Source organism: Panthera onca, chromosome C2 (genome assembly GCF_046562875.1).
Source record: "Panthera onca isolate mPanOnc1 chromosome C2, mPanOnc1 haplotype 2, whole genome shotgun sequence".
Lineage (NCBI taxonomy): Eukaryota > Metazoa > Chordata > Mammalia > Carnivora > Felidae > Panthera > Panthera onca.
The window spans coordinates 82,834,005-82,855,805 of NC_138347.1; the positions used below are offsets into that span (position 1 = coordinate 82,834,005).

Sequence of the window (21,801 nt, forward strand, 5' to 3'; positions counted from 1 at the left end):
TCTGTCACACCATGCCGACTCCAGCATCTGCCCTGGCCCCAGGAACACCTGGGCCTGAGAAGGCAGGAAGTCAGGAGCAGTTTGCTTTCTACTGTTACCACCCACTTCCAAGAAGTTAGATGCAATAAGGCCAAAGCACAAAAGGGAAGGTGAGCCTGGCTAGGCCCAAAACTGGTCTCCCAATGACTCCAGAGAATTCTGAAGAGGGCTGGCGCTGAGGGACTGTGAACCTGAGGTCATGAGAGAATCCCGCCTCAGGAGGTGCAAAGAGAAGGGGCAAGAGAATCATCTTATTGCCTTTATTCCGCTGTCGGCCCAGCTGGCCCCACTGCAGGGCACAGGGCCAATCTTTTACACACTCACCCATGTCCGTGCATGCACAGACACACACACACACACACACACACACACACACACACACACAAACACACTCACATACACACCCAAACTCTGGCTCTGAGAGTCAGTCTCTGGGGGGCAAGGGGCTACTCCTCAGCCTGCCCCTGCCTGCCCTTTTATGACAGCACCAAGGGCGGGGGTGGGGCAGGGCCCTCAGCCCCCAGAACAAGTCCCTGTGCAAACTGGAGGTGCCAGCTGGCTTCAGGATGGGGTGTCACATTTCCCCATTCCTGGAGTCCCCTCCTCCAGTTCCTGAGGGAGGGACTGCTCTCTGCCTACCTGGGGGGCCAGACCCCTGCCAGGGCTGGGCCCTATAGAACCCAGGCTTATCCTCCACCTGACCCTGCCAGGACCTTCAGCACTGAAGAACAGCGAAGTCTGAGGTGGTGGATATCCCCCACTGGAGAGCAGGAAGGCCTGGGCCCTGAGGGGCTTGGGGAGGGGTCATCACCCCCTCTCCTAATCCATCTTCAATATGAAGAGGTTTGGGACACACTTCCTGGGGAGGGAGCACAGGCTTGTAGGAGAAGTCCCAGCTTGGGCCTTCCCCAAACTTCCATCTTCTGGGCCACAGCCTAAGGCCAGGCATCCAAAAGTCCAAAAGTCCAGCCGGCTGGTCAGAGTCCCTGCACAGTCCTTGGGGGGAGTACCCACCCCGTGGGAGTCAGGTGTCAGACCTGCACGGGCAGTGTCTGGTTCATCTGCAGCCGCATGTCCTGGATACTGCTAAGGATCTTCTTCTGGTGGCCAGCCAAGGTGACCCCAATCCGCAGCAGGTCTCTGCAGATGGACCAAGGGCAGGGTCAGTCCCTCCCCTCCTGCCCACCACTCTGGGCCCTGCACAGGTCCCCCTGCCCTACCCCACCAAATCCGAGGCACACTCACTCTGCGGTCATCTGAGCTACCAGGTCAAAGGATGCAAACCCCGCGCTGACAAAGCTCTCCTTGTACCGCCCCATCTTGATGGCATCTAGCCAGTCACCAACTGTCGTGAAGGTCGTGTAATCCGGGACCGTGCGGTCTAGGAGGGGCTGTGACATGCTGTGGGGAAAAGAGAGAGACTTGGTGAATCCTGACGGCAAGGGAAGCAGGGGTAGGACTGCTGCCTCAAAAGCAGAGTGGGAAAAGAGGCAGAAATACTGACCCAGACTGGGCACTGGCGATGACCTTGAGGCTGGCAGCATTTCGGATGAGTTTGTCCAGGGTGTTGACGATCTGGGAGAATTTGGGCCTGAGGTTCCGGTCCCGTACCCAGCAGTCCAGCATGAGCTGGTGCAGTGCCGTGGGGCAGTCCATGGGTGGGGGCAGCCGGTAATCCTGCTCTACAGCATTGATGACCTGAACAGAGAATAGGGAAACCTGGCATGAGCCGCCGTTTTGCCCCACAAGGGCTCCCACCCACCTGACCACTCTGGCTGGCCCCACTCACATCCTGGTTGCTCATGTCCCAGTAGGGTCGCTCTCCATAGCTCATGACCTCCCACATGACGATTCCATAGCTCCAGACATCACTAGCAGAGGTGAACTTCCGATAGGCTATGGCCTCTGGGGCAGTCCAGCGGATGGGGATCTTCCCGCCCTGGTGGGGGGAGCACACGCCCTTCACCCTATGACTCGGGGCTGGTCCCCAGCCCCGAGCCCCTGCCTGGTTGGCCCCGCCCCCGGTCTCCCTCCCAGCTGCTTCCTGTACCAGGGAGCTGGTGTAGGTAGGATCAGAAGGATCGTCCTCCAGGAAGCGGGAGAGGCCGAAGTCTGAGACTTTGCAGACCAAGTTGCTGTTGACAAGAATGTTGCGGGCAGCCAGGTCTCGGTGCACGTAGTTCATCTCGGACAGGTATTTCATGCCAGCGGCAATGCCCCGCAACATGCCCACCAGCTGGATGACTGTGAACTGTCCGTCGTTGAGCTAGAGGCAACACACAGGCTCAGGTGGGCCCACCACTTCCCTGCTGGCCCGGGGCGTGCCCAACTGTGTGTATACAACATCCCAGGAAACCCCAGTGAGGATCCAAATAGCTCGACCACTCTCATTTTACAAACAAGGTAGCTCAAACGCAGAGAGATTAAGTAAAGCCTGAGGTCGCACAGGCGGTAGCGGACGGAGTCAGGATGAGAACTTTGGTCTTTCTGGCTCTGAGGCCCTGGCTGCTTCCCTGCACCATGCCACCTCGGTGAATATTTGCAGACTTGAAGAGGGTAGGGTCTGTCTAACCTTGTGGGAGGGTATGGTCTGCCCAACCCAGCTCTCTGGGGGAGGGGAGGGAGTTGAGAGAGCTGCCTCTTACCCGGAGGAAGGAGTCCAGGGCACAGTTCTCCATGAACTCGGTGAGAATCATGACTGGCCGACTTTTAGTGACCACGCCCTCTAGCCGGATTATGTTGGGGTGGTCAAACTGACCCATGATGGAGGCCTCACTTAGGAAGTCCCGCCGCTGCCTCTCCGTGTAGCCCACCTTCAGCGTCTTGATGGCCACAAACACCTCCCTGCGGCCTGGCTGTTTTAGGCGACCCCGACACACTTCCCCAAATTCCCCTGCAGGGCAAAGGGCACAAGTAGGAAGTGGCTTCTGGGTTTGGCCCTGTCCCCAGTGCATGCCGGTCCCTCCCCAGGGTAACCCCAGCCTCTCCTCCCCACTGTGCCCCAGGGGGACTCACCAGCTCCAATCACTTCCTCGATCTTGACACAGGACACATCGATTTCCTTGGCAAATTCCCGCACCGCCTCATTAGGGTCCTCGTAGGTAAAAGGGTCAATATAAACCTTCATTCCAGGAGCAACTAGAGGAAAGAAAAGTGGGCATGAGGGACTTTGGGCTAGGGCTGGGGACAGTGAGGGAACTCTTCAGGCTGCACCCTCAGGCCCAGGGTACTGCCCCATGCTCTGCCCCTGATGGGAGCACATTTTTCACTCTCCCTCGTAAGTCTGCTCCATATTCCTCTCTGCTGGAGTCCCATTTGGGCCCCTCCTCACCATCCCCTCCGTGGGAATCAGTGACCATAAAAGTTACACACCGAGGAACTTATTCTTCTTTCTCTCTCATCTCTCATCATGTCAAAACCTCTCTCAGATTCATTCTTCCCCTCATTCCCACTGCCCCTGACCTTATCCAGACCTTCAACACTCAGACTCTTGCAATAGTCTCCCAGCTGGGCTCTCTGCCTCTGGACTTTTCCCACCAATCTATCCAGCATACCTGTCTTCCTAAAACAATACTCGCATTGTATTACTCCGAAGCTTGAGAGCCTTTCGGATTACCTATGGTGGAGTCAAGTCCAAACTCCTCTGCCTGCCTTTCACGACCCTCTGACGACTGGCCACAACTACCCAGCCTTGCTCCCTGGCAGCTGTCAAACCAGTCTTCTCACTGCCCCCACAGTCGGGCACTCTCCCCACCCCACCCACTGCCTTCCAGAGGCTCCTCTAGCCAGGAATGCTCTCTCCCACCTGTCTAAACCCTGCTCAACCCGCCTGGCGTAGCTCAGCCCAAGGCCACCTCCTCCAGGAAGGCTTCCTCTTTTCTGAGTTCTTACTGTCCTTGGTAACAGGAACACCCAACTTAACACTTAATTGTTCTTTCCTTTTTTTCCTGTGTGTACGATTCTTGTCTTTCTCATAGGATTAACCGCCTTTGAGGAGAGGGGTCACTTCTCATTCACCTCTGGGGCTAGCAGGAGTGAGGCAGGGGCTCAGGAAACAGCCCTTGAGTGGAAGCAGGAGGGGCTGTCCAGGATAGAAGTACAATGGACGAAACCCCAGGCAGGGAAGACGGTATCTCCCAGCCCCGCAGGGACCAAGGGAATGTTGGGGGCCGGGGGAGGAAACAGGGTGAAGAGACAAACTCACTGTATTGTTGTAGCTTCTCTGTGTACTCCGAATCAGAGCTGTGCCGCTGCTTCCTGGAGGGGGCGGGATGGAGGCGAGGCCTGAGACAAGTCCAAGAGCTCCCTTTGTTCAGGGAACCCTCGGGCTCACAAGAGGGCCAGGGTGCACAAGGGACGGCCCGGTGTCTGGTCCCACAGTCAGTGGTAACAGCAGCCACTGGGTCTCCGGGTAAGGGGCTTGGTGGACTTGGTCCCCCAGGGGATCTGCCGGGGAAAAGGCAGGGGACAGTATGAGGACATGGGCGTGAACTAGAGAGGGCCTTGCCAGCAAGGAGAGCCTGGGCCCACCAAGGGCCTCTGTGGCATGTGGGCTCTATGGTGCCAAAGGGAAGCTCTTGCCAGCCCATGGGAGCAACTCGGGCCTGAGAATACCTGAGGCAGACAACAGCAATGACCACGACAGCCACCACGAAGACAAGTCCAGCTGTGGCAGAACCCACAATGAGGGGAAGTTGCTCCTGGAGCTGCTGGGCACCAGAGCCTAGAGACCAGGAGGGGACTGGTAAGTGGGGGGATGGAAAGTATTAGGTGAGTGGGAGCAGGCACAGTGGGCTACGTACCTCTCTCACTTGTGGTCTCAAACTCAGCAGGACGGCTGTACTGCCCGTAGCCAGCTACGGTGCGGGCACGGACCTGGACCACATAGCGGGCATTAGGCCGCAGCCCGTCCAGCTGCACGGAGTTCTTCTGGCTGGTCACCGTAGAGGCAATGCCCTCACTCTGCAACACCAGGAGGAATGAGGCACCTCAGTGGGTCCTGAGGCTCATCAGCCCCCGCCAGCCCTGGGCCTACCTGTGGCTGCCTCAGTACCTGAGACCTGGCTCCCAAGGGCCCCTGACCCTATCTGGGGGTAATCTTCTCACCCCAAGGCATCCTCCTGCCCCTCAGGGCTCTGACCTTCTCAAAGTACTTCATCTCATAGTCCAGGATGACTCCGTTGGGCCGCTCTGGGGGTGCCCAGGACAAGGTCAGGCTGCTACCTGAGCTGCTGTGCAGATGTAGAGTAGGCACTTCAGATGGGGCTATGGGAAGAGACAGGGCAGGGGCTCACAATGGGCTCCTTGGGCCCTGGCATCCTTCCCAAGGACCCAGTTCCCATGGGACCCCTGGTGGTCCACTGATAAGCCCTGGGCAACCTAAGCTCTGTGTGGGAGAAAATGACCCAGGCCCTACCCTCCCGTGTCCCCTCCTCACCAGCCTGGTTGGTGGTGATATTCACAGCCGCATAGCGGGGGGGCAGAGGGCTCTTGCCCGAGACGCCATTGACTGCCTGCACTTCAAAGGTGTAGCGCGTGTGGGCCAGCAGATGGCTGATGTGGACCCGGCGCTCTGTCAGGCCCAGCTGCCGAGGCACAAACTCCACATTGTCATCACAGCGAGAGCAGGTTGAGGCACCCGTGGCCCCAGGGCCCCCACGGCACTTCTTGCAGATGACGTTGTATAGGAGGTCGTCCCGGCCACCCAGGTCCCAGGGTTCGCTCCACTCAAGGATCAGCGAGGTCTCATTCACGTTGGAGATCACACCCCGAGGAGGGGATGGCACCGCTGGAGGGAAGGTGGAGGGAGAGGGCAGTGAACTTGGGCCACAGCACCACCCTTCCACCCAGAGTTCCTGCATACTACAAGCTGCTTCCCACCTCCTTGCCTTGGTCTCTGCTCTAATAAGCAGAATATCTCTCCTACACTTCTTCACTGGGAAGACTGTAGTTAGCCTTTAAGGCCCAACTTGAGGTGTCACCTCCTCTTGGAAGCCTTCCTTGATTCTTCCTCCTCCTGTCCTCTGCACTCCCGTAACACAATTCCTGGGCATCCTTCCAGCCCAGCACTTAACACATTATATGGTCATTATCTGTTTTCACATGTGCTTCTCCCACCAGGTGGCAAGCTCCTGTAGGACTGTGACTGTATCTTATTTTCCGCCACATTCCTGGCCGCCTGGCACAATGGCTGGCACCAAAGGCCGCAGCAGGGAGAAGGCAGGACACTAGGCTGCCCCAGGGATATGAGGCCAACGGTTAGCATTGGGCCAAGAGAACGGCAGTTCTACACAGCACAAGGAGCAAGGGACTAGAATTCCCAGGGACTCCTGATGCCTGGCTAGGAGCTAGTAGGCATTTGTTCAATGTTGGTGGAAAGGCTGAGCCAGCTGACCTGGATTCTGGCTCAGGGCCAGTCACTGTTTCCAGGCCCAAGCCTCAGTTTCCCTATCTGGAAAACGGATATGCATGGCAACTGTTTAGGCCCCTAAACAGAAGGCCCTGGGCAGGAGAGAGCAAGGCCGGGAGTTCACTCACTGGTACAGGCACTGTCTGCAGAGTCCGAATCTGCACGGTAGAAGTTATTGTGGCACGTGCAGATGCTGGCAGCTGGAGAGGTGGTGCGGCTGTTGGGGGGGCAGGGGAGGCAGGGCCCCTCTCCCTGCTTTGCCTTGTAACTCCCAGGGGGACAGGCTGCGGGGGAGAAGAGGAGGGACATGCTCTTCAGATCCGTGAGAATCTGGTCCTCCCCCAGCACAGGACTTGGCCCCTCTACCTCCTAGACTGTGGGGGCCACACTGGGATTGCCTAACTCCAGTGCAGCTACAAAAGGCCCTTTTGCCCTGTGGAAACCCCACGTCAGCGGATTCCTCCCCGCCCCGGCCCCCCACCCCTACCCTGGGGCCTCATGGGCGAAGACGTCAGGCCTATCACCTGGGCAGCCTGGGCTTGTCGAGGCAGGGAAGAGAGAGAGAAGGAAGAGGAGGGGTGGGGAAGAGACCACTGGCAAGCCGGCAGCACCCTACTCTGCCAGGATGCTCCCGCCCCTCCTTGAAGCTGGAGGAAAATCACTCCTAGGATCCTCGTGGCCACCCCAGAACAGCCCCGCTCACAGGACCAGTCTCTCTCCCCACCCACCAGGAGCCAGGCAGCAGCTCCTTTCTGCCTTGGGCACGGGTGGGGGCCGAAGAGGAGTAAGAATAGAAGACAGCAGGCAGGAAGGCTGGGGTCACCGGGAGTTCAGAGGCCCCAAAGCAGCCACAAAGGGCATCCCTGGCCCCAAAGTGAGCCCAGGGATGGGTGCCTGAACATCCCTTCGACTCTGCTTCCTCTCCTGCCATCTACGTTTGGGCCCCTGGACCTGGGCTGTGGGATTCCGCATATCTATGACAGCCATATAATTTATTATTCAAATTGGAATATTTTGGGAGTGAAAAGGGCCGCTAGTAATAATCATGTTATAAGGAGCATAAGCCAGGCCTGCCCCGGACACTCAAAAGCATGTGGCCACTCTATCCCTATATGACTACCTCTGGGGAGGTCATCTAGAATATGGAATGCCCAGAGTTGGGGCTATGCCCTTCTCTGGGGTTTAATCTCCCCTCACTAAGGTGATATTCCACCCAAGCTCTTTTGAGCCAGTGGGGGAGGGGGCAGATGCCAGGCCAGGCTGGTTGCTATGGGAACCAGCATATATTTCCTGTCAGGGACCTGGAGAGTGTTAGCCCCTCTTCAGGCTGTCAGGCTCATCACCCCCACCCCCTTTCTCCACTTACGAAGAGGAAGTCTGGGGCAGGTTCCCATAGAGAAGTGGAGAGGAGCCGGGCAAGGCACTATTCACCTTGCCATGACAACACCCAACCCTGGGTTTTCCAGCCAGGCTGGGCCCCTAGCCCCCTCATACCTAGGGCTGTGCTAAGAGCCAGCTCCCACCCCTCGGAGCTATAGGCTGCAAGCACCAGGGCAGAGGGGTTAGTAGACAAAGCCCTTGGCATCTTGTCCTGCATGGTAGAGCATGGACGAGGCTGTGGCCCCAGCTCCCACATTCCCAGCTATGATGCCTTGAGTACAATTGTTCTCTGAGCCTCAGTTTCCTTATTAGCAAAATAGGGGAGATAACTGGAATCTACCTTACAGGACTGTGATGACACTCAAATGAGAACCCTTCGTGAATGGGTTTTATAGCTGGAAGTCTAGGACACTGTAAGGTCTTAAGAGTCTTGGCAAGCCACCACAGACAAGTCTCCTAACCTCCTCCTGTATGAAATAAGGACAAGAGAATCCCTGTCGCCCATGCATCCCAGGGCTCCTGAGAGCCAAGGCTGACACTTACGTGGTACTTGTGTCACCACGTGCCAGGTACTGTTCCAAGAGCTTCACATGCATTGACTTGCTTAAGCCCACTACAAGTCTATAAAGCAATCATCATTATTGTCCCCATCTTGCACATGAAGAAACCAAGGTTCCAAGAGTTAAGGAACTTGCTCAAGGTCCCACAGGTGCTAACTGACAGAGTGAGGACTCAGACTTCAGGGACCGGGCCCCTGACCGCTATGCTATCTATACTGCCTCTCAAGGAAATGAGACCTCAAGGTAAAAGGGACAAGCATGAGGTACCCACAGCCCCTGTCCCCACAGCTCTGGGGATCATCTAGTACTTCCAAGGTGAAGTGTCTACCTGGGGCCAAACAAAGTATCTCTGCTGGCTTCCTGACTCTCTGACCAGCTGCCTCCTTATCAAGGATTCTCCATGTTTCTCCACCTCTGTCTTGAGTTCTATTCTTTCTCTTATTATTCTAGTATGTCTCCTCATTTTCGCTCATCTCCCCCCTTGCACCACATGCTATGCACCTGATACCCCTCTTCCCTTTCTTCCATCCGCCTCAGACCTGAAGCCAGACCTCCTTGACTGGCAGGTAGGAAGTAGCAGGTAGGAGGCAGTACGTGGCTTTGGCCCAAGTCCTCCCCTCCTCCCCCAGACCAGTCCCCACTCACGGCGGCACTGGGACTCCTTGGCAGCTGGCTCATGGCCGGTGGCACAGGTGCAGGCTCCCACAGGCACCATCCACTCCCCATCGCCATTGCAGTAGAGCTTGAGTGGCACTGACACCTCCACAGCATTAGCGATGCAGGTGCCAGGGGCAATGACCAGAGAAGTGGGCTCAGCCCCCGTGAGGGTCTCGGGAAAAAGGGCAAAGCCTGCGGTGGTGGATGCACACTTCTTGTAGAAGGCACGCACAGAGATGAGCGACATGCAGGCACCTTGGTCCTGGAAGGCCAAGTAGAAACCGGCCTTGGAGAGCGGCCCAAAGCTTCGCACCTTGGTGTTGACACGGCCAGCATCAAGCCGCGAGAAGCTCTCATCGGGAGCAATGGTGTCCACCTTCACGTAGGGGTTCTCCATCCAGAAGGGGGAGGAAGCCGAGGCCACATCGCTGTCAGCCTCATAGTAGAAGAGGTTGAAGGTCTCTTTACAGGAGCCAGGGATGTTGGGGATGCTGTTGCAGTCACGCACGGTAAACTTGAGCTCCACGTAGACCCGCTGCACGTCTCGCCGCCAGATGAACCCCGTGCGGAGCCAGTTGTTCTGGCTTGACTCTCGCACGTTACACACCTGGTACGTGCGGATGGGGTTCATGGCCTCATCGTAGCCACTCACCTCTTCCCACTGTGCACAGACCAAGTGAAAAAGACGGAATGAGCACCAACATTTGCCAGGTGCTTACCACATGCCCAGATCTGTATTCACTTCACAGAGATGCTTCTGTGGTGTAGTGGCTGAGCACGCAGACTACATGGGTTCCAATCCCAGTTCTTGTTGTGTGACTATGGGTTAAGTCACTTAACCTCCTTGTACCATCGTTTTCCCATCAGCAACATGGCGAGAATAAGGAATAAGGGAGTTTAAACGAATAAAGAACTCAGAACAGAACGATTGGTAAGTACTACAGGAGTATTAGCGATAGTATTTGTTATCTTCACGCCTCCGTTTCGTTGTCTGTAAAATGAGGCTGGGATTGGATGTAAACGAGGTGGTAGGGAATCAAGTCAGTTTAACATATATAATGGATTTGTAACAATGTCCAATACAGGGCAATCACAATCACGTTTAACCTTCACAACAACTCCATGAGAAGGTACATCTGTTGTCCTCACTCTCCAGAAGAGGAAGCCAAGACCCTCAAAGGGAGAGACTTGCCCAAGGTCACACAGTTTGGCCTGGTGAATGAGGGACTGTGGTGTCATCCCACCCCAGCGTTTCAGAGCTTAGTGCAGTTGTGTAGGCTACGTAGGGAGGTTTTTGTTTGTTTGTTTGTTTGTTTGTTCTTGAAGTTTATTTACTTATTTTTGAGAGAGAGAGGGAGAGCACAAGCAGGGAGGGGCAGAGAGAGAGGGACACACAGAATCCTAAGCAGGCGCCAGGCTCTGAGCTGTTGGCACAGAGCCTGACGCGGGGCTCGAACTCACGAACTGTGAGATCATGACCTGAGCTGACGTCAGACGCTTAACCAACTGAGCCACCCAGGTGCCCCTAGGGAGGTTAATAAGGGTATTTTAGAAATGTCAGAACTACAGGAATTTAACAGTGAAGAAATGGAAGCCCAGAAAGGTAAACTGCCTTGCTAAAATCACAAAGCAAGTTAGAGATCTGGAACCAAGGTTTCTGGTCCCCAAGCCAGTGCCCTACCCAGGGACCCAGGAAGGAGGGAGATGGTTGGAGAAGACACACAAAGAGCAGTCATGCAGGGAAGGGATGGGGGTAGGCTAAAGGCAGGCTGAGGGGCGCGCAGAGGGAGAATGGGACAAAGGTGGTGTGTATGGGGAGGGGGACACAGGCAGGCTGAAGGCTGAGAGGGTGTGAAACACCCATAGGCAAAGAAGGAAGGTGACAGAAGCAGAGGATAGGAATGGCGAAGGAGGTGAACCTGATAGGCAGGGGCAGCCCTTCTCCGGCCCTGGTGAGGCGAGGGGAATGGCCGCCGGAGTAGGGAGTGGCCTAACTGGCAACCAACACTGAGGGGAGATGGTGGGGGAGGCTTACCCCACTTTCTGGATGAGATGTCCATGCCAATTCAGAAGTCACCCATTTTGTGTCCATGAGGGTCTCTGGGGAGCAACAGAAGAACAAAGGTCAGAGGCCACGCTCAGGATGGCGAGAAAGAGGCTGTTCAGGAAAGGCCAGGACACCGGAGAATGATTCTCAGCAGGCACCGCCCCATCCCACCCCACCCCCAAGTCCTCTCGGCTACCCTGCCCTGGAGAAGACCCTGCAGCCATCTCCGGAAATGTCACAGCCCCAAAGAAGTCAGGTCGGGTTGGCCAGCGGGAGGCAGGTGTCTGCTGCTGACCCCAGGCAAGAGCTGGGGCCAGTTCACACACCTACAGGCTCTGCTAATCTCCACACAAAGGGGCGGCAGGCCCTTTATCCTGGAACAAAGGACCTTATGCTTCAGACCCTGCTGCCCAGGCCTCCCCTGACTCCATTCCCAACACAAAGGCCCAGTGCCACACATGCCCAGGGGAAGGGGAGGGCAGTTACGGGAGCAGAGCCTGCTCCCACCCAACCTCCCACTCAATCTCCTCTAGGGGATGGGGCAGGAATGCTCTTTGAGGGCGGGGTGAGGGCCAGCAAGACCCAGACCAGCTCCCTGCAAGCTAGTTCAGTTCTTCCTACGATCCTCAGATAAATAAAGGTGCTGTGGGTGCACCTCTTTTACAGGTGAGAACGCTTGAGGCCCAGATAAAGTTTCTATGTGGCCTGAGGCAAAACTGCTAGGACTTGGGGTGAAATGTCACTCAAACGCAGGTGTGACTCCACAACTAACCCCTTAACCAGGGCACTCTGAGTGCAGTGTGAAGGGGAGAACAGGGAAAGGAGGAATAAAGAAAGCCGAGAAAGCTCCTATGTATCCTTTAAATCCTGCTCAAACTGTCACCTCCTCCAGGAAGCCTTCCCTGGACCCCCAAATCAAGGCTAGATGTCTTCCTCTGTGCATCCAGGACCAGGGGCTTTGTCACAGCACCGATCCTGTTCCAAGCTTCCACTTCTTATCTGTCTCCCCCTGCTCAGCCAAAGGGGGGGCCCATTTAGGTTTCCAACATAAACTCACTGCCCTAGGAATCGGGTTCTGGATTCTGGCTCTCTGAGAGGAAAGATGCCAACTCCTTCCTTCTAGCCTGGGAGACAGGGCAGCCAGCAGTCCTCCCCTCTGCCCTGAGCTGGAGGGGGCAGGTCAGGGCTGCCCAGGAGGAGAAAGCCCTGAACCCCACAGGTTCCAGGCTCGCGGCCGGCACTGGTTTCCTGCAGTCTGGGTCTGAGCTGAGGATGGTGCATGAGGCAGCTGTGGCCCCAGACCCTCATGTAAGACACAGGGGGAGTGAGGCTCCCTCATCTTCCACCAGAGGAGACTGGTCCCTGGAGGGCCTGGCTGCAGGGTGAGCTCTCCCAGCCTCATCGTCGGTGGCCTGATGGGCCCTTCTGGCAGACAGACAGATAGACACAGACATTTGGCAGGGGGGTAGGGGAGGGAAGGAGAGATGGGCAGAAGCAGGGGCCCAGAAACAGGCCGGGAGAGAGGCAGTGGAGCAGGGGCCTTGCTGGGGTGGATGGCGAGAGGCTCGGATCTGGATAGAGCCGGCTGGCTAGGACCAGACAGTGGGGTGGCCAGCTGAGGACAGTGAGGTGGAGAGACAGGGAGGCCCAAAGAGACAGAGATAGAGAGGGAGGTTGCCAAGTGGCCTCTTCTCCAGACAGCAGCCCAGAGTATTCCTGTCCCTGGAGCCAGTGGAGCCAAGTGCGCCCCCTCCCCCCTCAAGCCAGCCAGCCAGCCAGCCAGTCCGCCTGCTTGTCTGCCCGCTGCCCGCCACCCGCCCGCCCGCCCGAGCAGGCAGGGGCTCCCACCGCTCCCTCGAGTTGCCTCCCTCCTCCCTCTCCCTCACTTCCTTCTGCTCAGCCTGTGCCAAACCCATCTGGAACTGTTTAAACCCAAATATTCAGCCCCCTCCCCCCTCCAGCCAGATTCCTCCACAGTTTAAAACAAGCCCTGTGCTGGCTCTGAGAGGAGGGAGGGGACGGTGGGGAGGGGGAGGGGTGGGGGGAGGCAGGGGTGGAGGGAGGCTCTTCATTTCTGTTTAATTTCTGGGGAGCGGGAGAGGGAGGGGGCGGGGATCGGCCCTTGGCCATCGCTCAGCCTTGGCCATCGCTCAATCTCGGCACATTTTTCCCATTAATGAGGAGAGGACTTGGATTTCGAGTCATGTGTGCCTGAGGAAGGGCTCCGGTCACCCTGGTGGGGAGGGGGCTTACTCTCTGGGGGAGGGGAGGGGCCTGCTCCCCTTCAGCAAGAGGGAGACCCTGAGGTGCCTGTGTCCCAGCCTCAGGAAGGGCATGGAGGAGGTCCCAGAATCCATCTGTCTGTGGCATTGGGAAGGACAGGCCCAACCCAACAGAGCCCACCTTTTCTCTGCTATGTGTGTGCCCCGCGTGCATGTGCATGTACACACGCTGAGGTAAAGGATATGAGATGCACAGGGTAAGGACAAAAGAGGACTGAGTGAGCAGTTGCCAAACTCCCCAGCTGGCGACCGCACCCCCATCCTCCTCTGCCCCCCATGTGGCTGCCGGAGGGAAACCAGAAGGTGGACAGGGCAGCCATTCTCGGATACGGGGCTCCATCAGGCTGGAAACCCCCCCACCAGCCCCTCAAAACCGAAAATGGAAGGGGACAGCAGGCTTGGGGGCGTTCTGAGACTGGGGCTTCAATGCTCAGAAGGGAAGCCGCACCCCTTTCAGGTTTCCACAGGGCCACGGAGCACAGCCACGTGGCGGCAGCTGTGCGGCTCCTGCCTGTGCACAAATACACACACGCACGAACATTACCCAGTCCTCAGTGCCTGGGCTCATTCTCTGCCACTGGGGCCAAAGAATGGCAAGTCAACACATATGGTGGACAAAAACACACAAAGCCACAGCCGCCCACAAACATACATGCCGCTTCATACACGGCCTCGGCCTTTTTCAGACACACAGATGCATATGGTGCAAATAGATTAGCCTTCCTTAGGCATTCACACACAGTCTTTCCTACACACAGATCTGGCTTGCCTTAGGCAAAAACTCGCTCTTACAGTCTTCATATGTGCAGATTTCCAGAGACATATGCATATACGGAGGGCACGCACACCCAATAGTACATTCTCCTTACACACCCAACTGCACACGACTGCCGGCCACAAGTCACAGTCTTGAGTGTGGTCAAATGCAACCACAAACACCAGTTTGTTTCTCTCTACAGACTCAGTGACGTGCTCTTATGCAGTCACACACAACTAGCATCAGCTGCACACGCTGGTGCCCATTTGCACTGAAACAGGCCACAGGAGCCTGCAGACGCAGTACAAATATCAACATCTACCGTTTGTATAGAGCCTCAGAGGTGCATCCTCCATGCACGTGCAACACACACACGTGTGCGCGCACACACACACACACACAAACACACACACACACACACACTGCAAGCATGTTCTTTCCATGAGAGGAGTCTTCAGGTGGGGTGGAGGTAGGGCTAGGAGAGGGGCAGTGTCTGCTAAGAAAGCGGAGGTGCTAGGCCAGTCTTGGCCAGAGGTGCAGGGAAGAAGCAAGCCCCAGACCTGTTTCCTGGGGCCCTGGCCCAGGCCGAAGCAGTCACTGGTCCCGAGGCTGGGGGTGGGGCAGGGACATGAAGATGATTTTGGGTGTGGGTGGGTGTGGCCTCCCCAGGGACAGCCCCTGCCCAAGCAGCAGGCCATTTCCCTGCCAGTACAATGGCACTGACCCCAGCACTGAGCCCTTAGGGAGGGGGTGGCATCATGAAGAGACATAGCCCCAGGAGCTTCAGGCAATACTTCCACACACAAGTTGGGCACCCAGCAAGAGGAGAATATAATGGGCACCCAGACTATGTCTGAAGACCTCATTGGGTGGCCCTGGTGCAGAGGCACCAGCTGGAAGCCTGCCACTGCCCTGGTGAAGGGCCAAGTACACACAGCTTTATGGAGCTGCCAGACCCCACAGCACCCCAGGTTCCAGGTCATACAGAGCACACTGCTCCGTGTCAGTGAGACCCAGGAAATAAAAACAAAAAAACAAAAAAACAAAAAACCTCCAGAGATAAAAGCATAAAGCCCAAGCTCCAGATCAGGGACTTTGAGGTGACACAGAAGGTCACGCTTCTGGGCTGGCCCAGCACAGTGTGCAGGTGCAAGTGGACAGAGGAGTAGAGTCTGGACAAGAAGGTGCAAAGCCCTGGCTGCAAAGAGAGGGAGAAAACCCCATGCCAGCCCTGAGGTGGTCCCCCTTCTCCTTGCTGGGGTTCCCACCTCAAGCAACCAACCCAAGGGATCTGTCCGGTCTTCTTCCATCCTGTCCCTACCCTTTGTGTCAGTGTGTATATAAGCATGTACCAACCTGCACAATCAGGGTGGTCAGCCTGTGGAGGAAGGGGACTTGGGGGGCTCCTGCTATGGGACCTAGAAGAGCCTAACTCACCCCAGGGCTGCCTCTCCCTTCCCCGCTCATGGCCCCTTGGCCTTCAAATCTGGGATGCAGGGGAGGGGAACATCTCAAAACAGAGAACACATTTTGTTTTCCATTCTTCCCCTCAGATCGTGGGGATTTATAATTAAATAAACCTGAAAGGGAGAAGGGAGGAAAAAGCACAGAGCAAGGAGCCCAGATGCCTCAGTGTTCACCCATGCCCCCCGCCCCAGTCCCTGCCTTGCCAGCCAGCCAGCCAGGATGGATGGACAGCTAGCCCTTCTGTGAGGCCTTTGAGCCCTTCCCTGGGATCCCAGCCACAGCAAGCCTGGCCAGGAGTCTGGGGGCAGGAGGTGATAGGAGATCCAGGGCCAGGGCAGCCCTTGGGGTAGGGGGCCTCTCTCACCCCATCAGGTGCCCAGCTGTACCCAGTCTCTTCTGTCCCGTCCCCCCCCCCCCCCCCACCTCCCCAGCTGCCCAATCCCGACAAACCAGTTTGACTCAGCACAACAGGCAGGGCTACAATTTTCAAACTATGCAGGCCTGGTGATTCAGCCTCTTCATGCTGTTTAATTAGTGTAAGGCCGGGTGGCAGAGGCCTTGCCCACGGCAGCTTAGGCTTTAGCTCCAAGCCGCTGAGGCCACAGAGACAGCAGTTGCAGCAGTTCTGGCTAAAGGGAAGGCAGTGACGAGCAAACTGGTTCCCCCGAATACCTGCCGCTGTCCTTCAGTGGCAGCTCTTAAGTGCCAGCTCATGACAAACAGGGATGGGGTGGGGGGCACCAGAGGCAACTCTACAAGTAAGAAACCACAGAAATGCCAGGCCTGTTGACCCCTCTCAGCTGGCACCTCCTCAGGGACCACTGCTGCTGCCTCTGACGGAGGGAGGGGTTCACACACTGTCTCTTGCCACCCGGGGACCAGGCGCACTGCAGTGGCTACTCAGCTAACACAGCCTGGCTGGGAGGGCGGCTGTCCCGTCCCCACCTCTCACATCTGGGAATGGTTTCTCTTTTCTCAAAAGGGTTGGCTCTCAGCAGACTTCTCCATGCTATCTGGGGTATTAAGTACCCTAACGCTCAGACACCCTTCCTCCTCTCATGCCCGTTCTGGGTCTGCTCACCTTCCTGGTCTGTTCACCTTCCGGTTCTTGGTACCGAAGGGGAGAATGATCTTGGCTCGGGGCACTGGGAAACATTACTCAAAAGGAGAGTGAGCAACAGGATGGCCCTGTTTCCCTATGACTGAGGGTAAATCTGAGGGCAATTTGTGTTGTGTTTAGGGGGGAGGTAAGCAATCAGAGGGCAAGGGGAGGGGTGTTTCTTTAACCAAGGAGAGGGGGCAAGGACCCTGGTTCCATCCTCAGGTAAAACCAATGAGGTCCTTGGATGCAGTCCTGGTGGACCCCAAGTGTGTAGGGAGGCAGAACAACCAGGTGCCAGACAGTACCTAACCAATGGAGCCATGAGGACACAGCACCCACAGCTCAGGACACCGGGCCTAAATATAACTCAGAGAGCCAAAAGGCTCCCCCTAGGCCCCGGGCAAACCAAATCCTGGCAAAGCCAAATGGAAAGCTGGAGCAGAAGCTAGATACCCTGCCCATAAAGCTTAGGAGTGGGGAGGGACCCACCTAACCCTCCCCGCTGGCCATAGCTCAGGACCACCAAGTCTCCCCATCTCACCCTTCCAGCTCTAGACAGGGCTGGGGGATGGGCGGGACGCAGGGACGGCTGTCCCCCACCTAGCTCTCTTCCCATCCCATCCCATCCCTCCCAGAGCTGAAGAGAGATGGAGGTGGGGAGACAACTTTCTCCCCAGACCAACCTTCCTGCCCCCATCACTCCTTCCTCTAAACTCCCTCCAGCAGGTAAGGCACACACCAGTTTCATTTCTGCCCCTCCTCATGGAGCAGATCCTAGAATAATAATAGTTAATCCCCGAATAATAATGGCTGTGTGCTAAGCACCCCACAACACGTTATGGACTCAGTCCATACCCACTCCAGGGATAGTGGGTACTATCACTATCCCATGTCACAGTGAGGGAGGACAGAGGGGTGGGTAGGCACACCTCCGAGTGTGGGTCTGAGCCCTGAAGCATCTTTCTCTTTGCGTAGTCCCGCACACACACTGAAAACCCTAAGGTCTGAGGTATGGCGAAAGTGAAGGAACAGGTAAAAGCCACACACCAAGGCGCTGCTACTTCCTAGGGGCACCCCACACTGGCCTGGCCTCCTAGCCACCACCCACCTAGCCAGGGAGTAGTCCCAGGGATCCCACTTCACAGCTGAGCGGGGAGGGGGAACACGGCTGGGGCAGTGGCCCTGCTGCCCTCTGTTTCCTGTGCTGCTGCTGCTGTTCATCAGTTCTCTGCCTCCTGGTCAGCCCCTCGGCTCTTTGGCTTGGAGGCCCGGATGCCAGCTCCCAGCAACGGCCTGCCTCTGAGGGTCCAGCTGATTGTGAGGGGTGAAAAGGGGGGAAAGGGGGAGGGAAAGAGGAATGGGGGAAGGACTGAGCCTCTTCAGGTAGCCCTTGCGCACCTGACCCAAACCACACCCCCTCCACCCCACTGCCAGCACAAGCACCCACCACACCTGACAACACGGGCCCTGCTCCTGGCACACACAGCCCCTAAGTGTGTGTCTGTGTCACCTCTCCTGGGCTAAGACACAGAGACACAGACCTGGGAACTCCAACAGGCTCCCTGGCTCACACCCTTGAGGCAATCAACAACAAAGCCCCACACTGGTTTCTCACGCCTGAGATCCTATCACACACATGTGGGCGCGACCTCACTGTGTCTGCTTGAATTTGCATGTGTCCACCCGTGTGAATCGGTCAGTCAGCACCAGTGGGCTCAGAGCTAAAAGGGGGTGGGGGCTCATAGGAACGTTTTTCCCCTAAAGAAAATCAGAAAGCACCAGAAGATGCCTTTCTTTCGGAACTGTGTTCTTTTTTCCTTCCAACCCTTACGGTTACTGTGAACATACGAACAGACCAACTTACACAGAATTCATATTTTTGTTCCTGTACTAAGAAAGTGACTAGATCTGTTGTTAAAGATACCAAAAATAAGTGCTCCAGTTTCCCCCAAATTTCTGTGGGTTCTTCCCTCCACATTAAGGAAGGTTTTTTTCTTCCCTCATTTAATGGCTCCAAAATTTTTGGAAACTCTGTGTGTGTGTGTCTATCCTGTATGACCAGCGTCAGTGGCTCTCTGTCCCCAAGGCTTGTGTCAAGTGGCCTATGTGTGAGCTCTCCCACCAGGGCCAACAGCATCCTGTTCACACAAATACAGTCATCTGGAAGTTGGAGCTACCCCCTCAGCATCAGCACCGTCTGGGTAGTTCACACAGTCTATTGAGAAACTCAGCCTTTTCCCACCGGCTAATGGGGCAAACCCCAGAACTTCAGGGGTTCAGTGGAGACCCAAGCACTCGGATGTCTTGCTAGAAGGCGGAGGGAGAGCCGCATAGCAGTGTGGATGGCCACTGCACACTGCACCTCGTGTGTAACTGGCGCTCCATAAACCATAAACAATAACAGGCCCCCGCCTCTCCACCCCCGCAGTCATCCCCTGACAAAGGGGTGTAGGCACTCACACCTCTCGCTCAACTCCAACGGGTTCCGAAACAACGCCGCCCCCCAACCCGGGAGTCCGCTTGGCCCCCACCCGCCACAACCCCGCGGCAGTCTCAGAGGCCCGGCCTCGCCTGGTGGGTCGCCCCCACTTCTTCGCCTCCCGCGGCCGCCGAGGGCCCCTCTTCTCTGCGGCGAGTGCGGAGTTCGCCCACAAGAGCTCGCAGCTGGGCCGTGACTTTCGGGGACGCTCCACCCCAGTCAAGCCGCCTGCGGTCCACAACTCGCCGACCGCGGGCCTCGGAGCCAGCTGGAGCCTCCAAGGCAGCTCCGGGGGCGTCCTCCCCACCCATCCTCCGGCCCCCGGAGCGGCGCGGGTGACGGAGCCTCCTCCGACGTGCGCCCAGCCCTCATCTGACCCACACCGTGGGTCCACTCTGGCCCAAGGGCGGGCGACCCCGGGCGCCGTAAGCCTTGGACGCACCCCCCGACGCCGCTCACCTTCCAGCGCCCGGCAGCCGGCGGGCAGCAGCAGCGGGAGCAGCAGCAGCGGAGGGAGCAACGGCAGGAGCCCCGGCGGCGGCGGCGGCGGCGGCGGCGGGCGGGCTCGGGCCATGGCCAGGGAGGGCTCCAGGAGCCGAGCCGGGCCGCGCCGGGCCGCGCCGGCGGGGCTGGGGACACCTGGGGGAGGGTCCGCTCCGCGGGCTCCGAGGAACGCTCGCGTACGGTCCCAGGAGGTCCGGGTGAGAAGAGGGTGCAATCCAGGCGGGCGGCTCCGGGACCGAGGCGGCGGCCCGAGCCCGTAGATGCTGGGGGATGCAGGCAGGTCGGTCCCGCGGCAATCTGGATGGACCGGTCCAGGAGGATCCCGGGCGCTGGAGAGCTCGGAGCCGGAGAACTCCGGGAGGCGGGCCGGGGCAGGAGGGCGCAAGTGGTGGTAGTTAGGGGTACAGTTATCTGGCGGCCTGCCGCGGGCCCGCCTCGGATTCGGGGCACCGGGTGCGCTCACCGTCCGGGGTCCGAGCAGGGATCTTGCTGCGCCGCTCGCGTACTCACTTCTGTGGTCCCCAGCGCTGGCGCTGCCGCTCTGGTCGAGAGGGGCGGGACCGGCCGCCTGCCTGTCAGCGCCGTGGCCCCACCCCTCACCGCAGGCCGCCCACTCACAGACCGCCAGGCGCGCTTGTTCGGCCTCGAGAGCTCTCTGCGGAGTTGAGTTGGTGGCGCCTCCATCAGGCCCACCCTCAGCGTCTCCGAGGCCTGGAGGGGGCGGAGCCAAGAAAAAGATGAATTAGATTGGGCGGAGCGATACTGTCAATCAGAGGGAAACCCCGCCTCCTATCTCCCATTGGCCATTAGTAACCGAACCTGAGTCTAAAGAGGTGCCAGTCACATACAACGAGCTGAGGGCGCCCCCCTGTGGCCTGTACCTGCCCAGAGACGCCCCCACGTGGCTGTCTTCTCTCCAGACACGTCCATATCCTAAACTGAGTTGAGGCACTATCAAGGGGACGCCCATCTGCAACACATCCTGCGACCAGGGTCTTCTGCTTATTTATTTATTTATTCATTCAGCAGGGTATTTCGTCGTCCTTTGAGCATAGACTCTATTACTGCTGCTGCTAGAGCAACAGATTTTTCATTCTCTTGGAGTTAGTTTACTGATGGAGGCTGGCATGAAGTCATCACAACAGAGTATAACAGGTGTGATTATGGAGGAAGGACAGAGTTGCCACAGCACCTGTGAGGGGAATGGCTACGTCTGGCCCTGAGTAAATGACATTTCATCTGAAAGATGAAAAATGAGTAGTAGGTGAAAGATGTGTGTTTGGGGACAGGATGGGGGTGGCGTGGCTGTTTCAGACACAGGAACACACTTTGCATGAAGTCCCTGTGGCAAGAGAAACTGATATTCACTAAAGGAATCTGAAAGAAGTTCAGAATATCTTGAGTGTAGAGTTAGAGGCTGAGAAGAGCTGAAAGGAGGCTTAGAAGTAGGTGTGGGGGACCAAAAGAGTTGTTTTTAGACTCAAGGCCTTCCTGAGAGCTGGAGCTTGAAGCAGAGGCATTGCTATATCAGATTAGCAGGGCTGCCCTGGAAAGAAGGGGAGGAGGCAAGGGTGGAAATAGGGAGATGGAGAGAGGACTGTGCAGTCGTCAGGTAGAAGCAGGTGGTGGCTTGGACTAGGGTGGAGGCTGTGGGGATGGAGAAAAGTGGGCAGGTCTTAGATGTTTTAGGAGGTAGAATTCATGAGATTTGTGACTGAGTGTTTGAGAGAGATGTGGTAGATGGAGAACCCCTGGGTTTCTGGATTGACAATGAACTTCTACCTCCTTTGCTTGACAAACATTTACAAAGTGCAATCAACACTCTGAAATAATAGCTTTTGTTTATTAAGCGGTAGATGTTATTATAACCTCATTTTACAGACAAAATTGACATGTAGAATGGCTTAGGGACTTGCCCCAAGTCATAGTGCGAATAAGCGACAGAGGTAGGATTTGAATCCAGGACTGTATAGCTTTTAGACTCACTCATTCCACTTCATCAGAGACCTAAAGATCACCGAGGTGCTTGTTAAAAACTCAGAATCCTGAGCTACCCATTCCACCTTGGACCTTGGGACTCAGTCTCTGGGATATAGGGCCCAGGAATCTGTATCTTAA

The 21,801-nt window shown here is 56.9% G+C and overlaps 2 protein-coding genes across 3 annotated transcripts in view; both read right to left on the bottom strand.

Annotated features, from left to right (window-relative positions):
- LOC132684285 (uncharacterized) overlaps positions 1-367 on the bottom strand; it is a 39,739-nt gene extending 39,372 nt beyond the window's left edge. The window contains exons 1-2 of the mRNA XM_081790148.1: positions 364-367; positions 11-104 (exon numbers count right to left, since the gene is read on the bottom strand). Coding sequence (XP_081646274.1) covers positions 11-104; positions 364-367 — 98 coding nt within the window. The remainder of the gene's footprint in view (positions 1-10; positions 105-363) is intronic.
- Positions 368-944: 577 nt separating this feature from the next.
- Positions 945-20,234, bottom strand: EPHB3 (EPH receptor B3). 2 transcript variants are annotated; one of them, XM_060639410.3, is made up of 16 exons: positions 19,639-20,234; positions 11,081-11,145; positions 9,034-9,706; positions 6,577-6,732; positions 5,477-5,827; positions 5,180-5,304; positions 4,842-5,001; positions 4,654-4,762; positions 4,244-4,323; positions 3,055-3,177; positions 2,685-2,932; positions 2,090-2,305; positions 1,829-1,978; positions 1,544-1,737; positions 1,285-1,440; positions 945-1,179 (listed from the first exon to the last, which is right to left on the bottom strand). In XM_060639410.3, exons 1-16 carry the CDS (start codon positions 19,751-19,753, stop codon positions 1,071-1,073), a joined length of 3,030 nt encoding a protein of 1,009 aa, XP_060495393.3. In that variant the 5' UTR covers positions 19,754-20,234; the 3' UTR covers positions 945-1,070. The 2 variants fall into 2 exon arrangements, with proteins under 2 accessions (XP_060495393.3, XP_060495394.3); XM_060639411.3 differs by having other exon boundaries at positions 4,244-4,296; positions 19,639-20,232.
- Between the last annotated feature and the right edge of the window lie 1,567 nt (positions 20,235-21,801).